General features: G+C 35.2%; 1 protein-coding gene across 1 annotated transcript; it reads right to left on the minus strand.

The window, feature by feature from the left end:
- Window positions 1-3,405: 3,405 nt before the first annotated feature.
- Window positions 3,406-6,468, minus strand: LOC131034167 (uncharacterized). Its single transcript, XM_057965556.2, has 2 exons — window positions 5,983-6,468; window positions 3,406-4,426 (listed from the first exon to the last, which is right to left on the minus strand). The coding sequence occupies exons 1-2, from the start codon at window positions 6,164-6,166 to the stop codon at window positions 3,645-3,647; spliced, it is 966 nt and encodes a 321-aa protein (XP_057821539.2). The 5' UTR covers window positions 6,167-6,468; the 3' UTR covers window positions 3,406-3,644.
- Window positions 6,469-8,936: the final 2,468 nt, after the last annotated feature.

An 8,936-nucleotide genomic window follows, 5' to 3' on the forward strand; every position in this document is an offset into this window, starting at 1 on the left:
GTTATTTATTAGAACTATAATCTGAGGCTTTACTCATTCCTATTTCTACAAATAATCTAGCAAGCCCTTTAATATGTATAAAATTACCATTTATCTAAAAATAAATGTATGTGTTTTTTTATGAATAAGTGTCAGTAATATCATTTATAAAAATAAATAGAAATAGTACACATTCATTAAAAAAAAGATGGATATGAAATCGCACCTAAAGAGTCCAAAAAGGGCTAATTCCAGAATCAAAATAACATATAAAAATCAACCACTAGGCAGCAACAATAGTAATAGAGAGGGGAGGAGGAGAGTCCCAGCCATTTGGCTTGTCCCACACATCAGCAAAGTTCAAAGCTCCATAGAAAGGTCCCAACCCTCATCATGTTTATATTTATCTTTCTCATCTCAAGCTGAAGAAATCAAAGCTAGCCAAGGAACTTGTTGGAGTCAAACCAGCTTAATACTCCACCAAAAGGACACCTAGGAGTTTCACCTATGGGAGGCAAGAAGGTAGAGTGTCACCCAACAAGTTTTGATGCACTCCAATGACCATGATCATCTCTACAAGGCAAGGGGAGAAACCTACGATCGAGCAACATGGTTACCATGAATAAAAAGACTTCTACCTCATTGATTCCCACGAAAAACCCTAAGAAGAGGAGGGAGATGGAGGAACTATGACTACAACACGAAGCATTGCACAAGTGTTCAAGTAGAGCCTGAAGGTGAGCAACTTGTGTGAGATACGAAACCAATCTCCCAAACAAACCTTATGTCAAGAATAAATCTCTAACCGAAAAAGAAAGAAAGAAATTATATATGTTTTTTTCACTTGCTCTTTCTTAGGAATGCATGTATTTCCTTCGACTTTCTTTATCTCTTTCTTTATCTCTTGACATTTGAAATGCCATGATCAACTTCCCTGTACTTAGACGAGGAAAGCCCACAAGAACTTGGGTTTGTGACACACTCGCACCTCCAAATTTATAAGGTCGAGTTTTGAACTAGTCACTGTTGTTTCAATTGAGAAACCAAGATAAGATATTTATTTTTCTCCTTTATTTGAGCGACATCTTGAGAATTGATGATAATCATGGAGGACAACTGGAATCTTTTCTGCTTTCATTGTTGCGTGTGTTTGACAGGAAATCCAGACATCCATATTTCCAATGCCAAGATTCTCTTCCAGATAACTCCCTCCATTAAATACACGCTTTTTCCCATAATTCCATGTGTTTATTTTCTTATCGTTGTCAGCTCACATTGCCTCCACCAAGGCTCATATCTAAGTCGCCCAAGTCCATTCAAACACAAGAAAACAAAATTATATCTCTGTCACCCTCTTTCTTCAAAACTGCTACACAGAATCACATGGATGGTTTTATGACAGATTTCTCTTTCCAATAGTTTGGCATTTTTGTTGTTTTATGCTAAGCAAACGATTCCTTTATATCCACATATACTTAAAATCAATTATTGGGTAGTTGGGCCAGTCAATTTCAATATGGTTAGAAAAATAAGAGGAGGTGAGTTCTTGTTATTCTAGGGCTTCCAGAAGGTTGATCTAGTGATGCAAACATAGTTTTTTCACTGTGCTGTGATTAAATGTTTGGAGCCCCTTTCAACCTCAGCCATGAAATATGTGAAACCTCATTAAAAAGTTGAAAATAAACCTGTGGATTCAAACGGTAAAAGGTGTTTACACATCATTTATATGATTGTAGGTTGAATAGAAGGCTCAATACCCTGCTTGGTGATAGTAAGAAAGACTGTATCCAACAGTTTTAGTGCTGTTAATGATAGATTTTGTAAAATCTTGCTCAAATTATTAAAAGAAGACAAAAGGTACAATTTGAGGAGGCTTACCTATGGGCTTTAGGTATCCTCATCAATAATGCATCTACAATCACATTAAAATAATTGTGATTAGACCAATATTCCTGATTATTTTCTTTTCTAGAGCAAAAGGCAAAGCAGCACACATGTTTTTTTGGACCATTAGGGATATATTAGGCATTGCTGACATCTAATAATATGTATTTAATGTGGACATGTCCTGTAATTGACTGGTGATGCCGTTGAAGTGAGAGTTGATTGAATACCAATTGAACTCAACTTTTATAATGACTAGAAGATTTATTTTTATCTTCTTACTCACTATCCACATTTGTTGAGTTGACTCCTCTGAAGGAGACATGCAGATGTATAAACGAAACAAAAGAGACACAGACTTAGAGATATCTTAAAAAAATCATCATACGAATAAACTGTGGAATTTCTTTTCATATCTAAATTATAAAAGTGTTTTGGCTGCATGTTCCACTTGCTTAGACCATTCTTAAATGCCGTGTAAATCCTGGATAAAGTAAGGCTATCTCTTTAATAATCACATCAAGTATAGAATGACAAAGCTTATTCGACTTGTCCTTTCCAACTTGACATTACTTATTCCGATAATTAACCACTGTATACAGTTTCACAGACTAGGGTTTAGTCTCAATTTGTATGGATATAGAATTTGGTTAGGTTTAAATAGAAAATTAGATTTAAATTTACATTTTTTTTTGTTTATAGGATTTATTTATTAGTGTGAGTTAAGTTGAACCATCTAAACAAGTCATTTAAGTTGAAATATAGAATTCTAGATTCTAATAGACTTGAGTTAAGTTGAACCATCTAAAAAAAATTAAAATTTAGAATGTGTAGTTTAAACCAAAATATAAAATTCTAGAGTCTAGTAAGGGCCATCCATTAATATGAGTTAAGCTGGACCACCTAAACAAGTCAAAATTTGGAGAGTGGTGTTTAAGCTGAAATATAGAATTCTAGAATAGTAGAACCCATCTATAATTGTGATTTAGTTTGAGCCACCTAATCAAGTCAAAACTTAAAATGTGTTATTTAAACCAAAATATAGAATTCTAGAGTCTAGTAGAACCCATCTATTAGTCTGCCTTAAGCTAAACCACCTAAACGAATCAAAACTTAAAATATGCCAAAATATAGAATTCTAGAATCTCTGAGATTTCTTGATATTTATTTATTACAAATCAAAATTTAGAGTGTTGTTTAAACCGAAATATAGAATTCTAGAGTCTAATAAAGTTCATCTATTAGCATGAGTTAAACTAAACCACATGAACAAGTCAAAACTTATAATATGTTCTTTAAATAGAAAAGAAAAAATCTAAAATCTAATAGAATCCATCTATTAATATGAATTAAGCTGAATTATCTAAACGAATCAAAACGAATCAAAACTTACAGAACATTGATTAATTACAATATACGTTTTCATATGTCAAATGACTCGCCGCCTTTTACATAGATGTAACCATGTTACATATTATGGAAGCTTCTACATCATCCCTGAGTCTTTTATGCATATTAAGTGTGCATGTATGCAAACAAATCAACCCACTAAAAGATGAACTCTATATTTATATAGATTGAGAAAACTGCTCAAACATCATACCAATCGGACTACATGAATTTGGATTTATAGATCCAAATAGGAGGACTGATAATATATATATATATTAACTTGGAGTCATTGTAATTACATTCAAGAGAGATTTTGCGAACATTGATTCAACAACCCCACATATAATAATAATACATTTATTATAGCCCACACCTCTTCCATTTCCCATTTACCGGCGGCACACAATACCTTGCCCGGCCCCATTACCACTGGCGCACCGCACCCCGGGGGAAAAACCCTCAGATCCCTGAAGCCGAGACTCCAATTCCCCACCAAATCTCCCAACCTTACAATTCGTATCAAAGAGATGCGAAACAGCAAACTTATCCTCCCCTCCCATGACAGGCATTGCAACGCCCACCTTCACGGGGCTCTTATAACCAGCAGAATAAGTCTGACCCAAAACACCAGTAACTTGTGGGCTGAGCTCAAAGAACTTAAAATTCATCTCCAAGTGAGCAAAACAGTCCTCCGTAGTAATCTCATACCCATGAACTCTGGACTCCTCAGCCGTGATAGGAACAACCCGAGCAGTAAGGCTGAAAATATCACCCACCTGAAGTAACACAGCATTATAAGCATTCTGGACCCGTGTGATCTTCACCCGGCTCAATGGGTCCTCCCACCCGGCCCCCTTACGGATCGGCAGAACGACTGTTTGTCCGTTCAAGATGAGAATGAGCTGGTCCTGGGTGTTGTTCCAGATGGAGACTTTCTTTGCCCCGAGGTAAAGCTGGTGTGACCCGAATCGCACACCGATGGACTGTACCCACGTGAAGTCGCGCTTCAGCCCGCCGGTTTTGGTCTTGCCTATGAAGTGCCCGTTTATGTGCAGGCCCGGGTCGGAGACAAGGCAGAAGTCTCGGTCCTTTTTGCCGTGGAAATAGAACATTATGCCGTCCCCACCTATGAATCGTGGGTCCTGGCACACTGCACCTGGTTTGTCACAGGCTGCAGACAAGAGTACTCTTACACATTAGTGAAATTTCCCGGGAAAACAATCTGCCTAAGATGCATATAGGCATTAGTGTTATGGCGCGACAATTCTGAATTCGATAAGTCTTTGCATCAACATTAGGCTGCATCATCAAGATGAAGAAGGAAAAATGGACCACGAAATTGGATCGAGTGCGATTCTGTGGTAAGAAGATAGAGAACTGGAGAAGGGAAAATGGATTATAGAGAAGGGAAAATGGATTATGGAGTGCGAAATGTAGATGGAGAAACTTACATGTATTATGGAGTGTGAGCTAGAGAAAGAAAAAATGGATTGCAGAGTGTAAAATGTAGGTGCATAAATTTATATGAATTATGGAGTGCGAGCTAGAGAGCTAGAGAAGGAAAATGGATTATGGAGTGGGAAATGTAGATGCACAAATTTGATGTAGATGCACAAATTTATATGGTTTATGGACTGCTAGTTAGAGAAGACAAAATGGATTGCAGAGTATGAAACGTAGATGCACAAACTTATATGGATTGTGGAGTGCAAAATGTAGATGTGAGAGACCACATTCTATCATCCTAATTAGAGGGTGAGATAGAGAGGATAGAAAGCATTTCTGAGAGGGGGTAAGAGGGAGGGATAATGATAGAGAGAGAGGTGAGATAGAGAGGATAGAAAGAGTTTCTGACAGAGGGGTAAGAGGGAGGGAAAGGGTGAGAGAGAGTGGTAGAGAGATGGGTCTAGAGCTTGAGAAAGAGGAGGGAGTGAAATAGGGAGGGAGTGGAATAGAGAGGTAAAGAAGAGAGGGAGAGTGATAGCGTGAGAGTCTAAATATCAAAGAAAGAGAAAAGAGAGAAAGAGACTCTCAATTTCTAGGAAGAGAAAAGAGTAAGAGAAAAGAGAGAAAGAGACTCTCTCAATTTCTAGGAAGAGAAAAGAGTGAGAGAGAGAATAGAAAGAGTGAGAGAGAGAATAGGTTTTCCATCATCAGAAGAGTTTGAGTGAGAAGAAAAAAAAGGTTATAAAGTGTGATTCTATGATCGAAATGACAAAGAACTATAGAAGGAAGAGAAGGAAGAAACGGATTATAGAGTGATTCTATAATCAAAATGATAAAGAACTATATAGAAGGAAAAAAAAAAGGAAAAAATGGATTACAGTGTGATTCCATGATCAAAATGATATATGAACTATAGAAGGAAAAAAAGATTACAAATGCAAAAATTTATATGAATTATGGAGTGTGAAATGTTGATGCACAAACTTATATGGATTATAGTGTGAGCTAGAGAAGAAAAAATGGATTACAGAATGCAAAAATGTAGATGCACAGGCTTACATGAATTATGGAGTATGAGCTAATGAATTACGGAGTGCAAAATGTAGATGCACAAACTTAAACAGATTATGGAGTGCTCTCTAGAGAAGAAAAAATGGATTACAGAATGTGAAATGTAGATATAAAAACTTTTATCGATTGTGGAGTACGAAACAGATGCAAAAACTTATCTTACACAGTTGAATTCACAACTGTTGATATCTTTTAGTTTTTAGGGCTTACCGCAGATGGGCTTGCAGAGCTTGCAGTCGACTTCACAAATTCTGGGGCAGCCGGGGGGGCAGGTATGGGCAATTCCATAGCAGCTTCCGTAGTAAGGATCTTCGCAACTAGCCTTCCATGCCCTGGCTTGGGCTGCAATTACTGCAGAGACCATGATAAAGAGGACCCATTTTGTGGACGCCATTGTGGATTTCTGACTACTGGAGGTATTGTGCAGATGGGCTTGTATATAGGAGATTGAAGGGCTGCCAGAGCTTCATGGGACAGAGAGAGTTACGAGGTGTTCACGTGTAGCCCATTAAACGTCAGAATTTAGGTGGCAGCAAGAGGACGTAACATGACCTGTCATGCCGCCCGCATGAGGTCCGATTTGGGAAAATTATTGGCTTCTTGACGCATAGTCTGTTTTGTTATGCAGGTTTTGATATTTTTATTGTGGATCCAATGTTCTGTGGTAAAGACTGCACAGATGTGTTTGTCTTTGGTCTTTTGTATATGATTCCAAATGTAATTGTTATAAAATGTTTGGAAAATTGTATGTATTCAAAATTTAAGAATTAAAAAATTAAGATGTTTTCAAGATTTAAGAATTTAAAAATAGGGTTCAACTATTAAAATTAAATTATAAATTATTGAGTAATTTTAAATATAACAAAAAGAATGTCAAAATAAAGAATATAATCAAAGAGAAAAAAAAAGAGATAGGAAGAAATAGGAACTTTTAGATTAATTTGGATTTTTTTTCTTTCTTGTTTAGTTTTTTATATCCCCGGTTGATTATGGAGTGTGATCCAAAACATTCAAAAAAGTATACACATTTAAATTTTTAGAAGCTTTAATTATGAAAGAATTGTTAATTTAGAATAGAAGAAGCTATACAAGTTTTAAAAAACCCAATATATGTTTTGAAAATAATAAGAAATAAAATAAAATTAAAAAGTTCACTTTAAAAAAATTAAAAGAGAATATAAAAATTGAATAAATTAATAGAAAACGTGTTTAAATTTCAAAGGTTACCAATTAAGAATGAGGCATAAGTATTTGGGGGTTAGACTAATTGATTGGTGTTAAGTATTTGTTAGCATGTAATTTAGGTTCGAATCTTCATTGATCTGTAAGTTTGTCAACTAAATTGATGTGATCGAAACATAAACTTAATTGTTGATTTGAGATGTCAAATAAATTTGTCATGATGGTTAAATATATTCAAACTTTCCCCACACACACGCACATATATGATGACGAAAAATTATTGTAGATTGTTGTCTTGAAAAAAAGCTACTACCTCTTTTCCCATAGATATAGTCGTTAATGGTTAACCACATAAATTTGTGTCATCTATTGTGTTCTATTTTTGCTCTCTTGTTGTTGTGATTAACAATTAAAATACTTTTATTTTTGTTTATAACTTAAAACTTACAACCAATATGAGACAAATAACTTTCATGTTTGTAATCACATAGCACCAATTGTTCTAGTTTGATTGTGCCCACTATGAGAATGGTCCTAGGTGATGTTTGTGTGGTGACTAGCCACGAGCACAAGTTAACTCAAATATTATATCCATGTTTGTGGCTATGATCCTTGACTTAAGGGAAGAGGACGACTATGTTTATTGGGTTGTTGAAAGGTTGATAAATTAGTGTGGCACAAGAGTTTAAAGAATGTTTTGTGATGGTGTGGAGCCTTACCTAGTCTTTGGTCATCGACCTACTATCCTTCAAAAATATAATGGTCCATGGATCTCATTCTCTCTTTGTGTGATTGGTGTGAATGAGGAAGTTTGCAAAAAGAAGGCAAGGTGGCAGTTGGAAATTTAAAATTGGTGGCTAGTGCATCAAATGTGGATGGGGTTGACTGGCCTCTTTTTCCCTGGACCCTATGGAATCCAACTCAATAATTGATGTGGATGCAATATATGAAAAAAATAATGAACCGTTGACCAATATGGTCTAGAATATGTAAAATATAAACACTTCTTAGAGTTTCTTTAATTCTTGGAAGAAGCCTTTTTGTACTTTGTATTTTGCATTCTATTGATATATGAGGTTTGGCTCCCGAAATTTTTTCTATGCAATACAATGTTCTAATTAATGAGCAAGTAAAGTATTATAAAAAACATTCACATAAAAAAAGATTGAGTAATTTAGAAATAGAAATTTTTAATAGAAGATTTTACATCATCCACAAGATCATTTTGCTATCTAATATGACAGCACAAGTCCATGCTCATAACCAAAGTCACTCAAGGAATAATTTAGATCTCATCTCTTATAATTCATACTTTTGAAGGTTTGACCTTAGCTGATGGCATAATCAAGAAACAAACAATCACACTCACCAATTATGTTCAACTAATTAAGCTACAAACATTTTAATATATTTTTTTAAAAAAAGTTGTTCCTATTGTAAACTATATCTTTAGAGGAAGACAAGTGCCTACTTGGAATCCAAATTTATAAATTGTTTTTTATTTTAATTAGATAGCCAAACAAAAGCTAATGTGTAATGTATATTTCCACTTGACAATTAAAAGCTTAGCTACCCCACACTTTCAATTACATTGGAGTGTTGTAGTCAGTTTGATAATAACTTAAAGGTGGACAGTTTGAATGAGCTTTCTGAAGAGACAAGGCTTCACAAAACTGCGAGTTTCTTACTCAAGATTTATAACAGAAAAACCAACATGAAAAAGAATTCAAAAACAGATTAATTTGGTGTATCTTGATCCTGTAAACCGCGGAGTTTCATATAAGTCATTAAAATTCCTCCATTTCATTTCACTTCCACCAGAAAAATTAGTAGAAAATATGAAAAAGAAAGATACAAAATCCTGTTCACAAGAATAGCCGTGCTGTAAATTGTTCACCATCGTACCGCATCGATAAATACGAAATAATTTTATTGCCACTTGTTTTCTATGCTCAGAATCATGTGACTTGGTGTACAGCTCG

This window comes from Cryptomeria japonica, chromosome 1, assembly GCF_030272615.1.
Source record: "Cryptomeria japonica chromosome 1, Sugi_1.0, whole genome shotgun sequence".
NCBI classification, from domain to species: domain Eukaryota; kingdom Viridiplantae; phylum Streptophyta; class Pinopsida; order Cupressales; family Cupressaceae; genus Cryptomeria; species Cryptomeria japonica.

What these genes read in the sequence shown, in the direction of transcription:
- LOC131034167 (XM_057965556.2), bottom strand. Translation starts at nt 6,166, where the DNA reads ATGGCGTCCACAAAATGGGTCCTCTTTATCATGGTCTCTGCAGTAATT. An exon ending in GCTCTGCAAGCCCATCTGCG is followed by an intron (nt 4,427 to 5,982) that starts GTAAGCCCTAAA and finishes TCTTGTCTGCAG; the next exon opens with CCTGTGACAAACCAGGTGCA.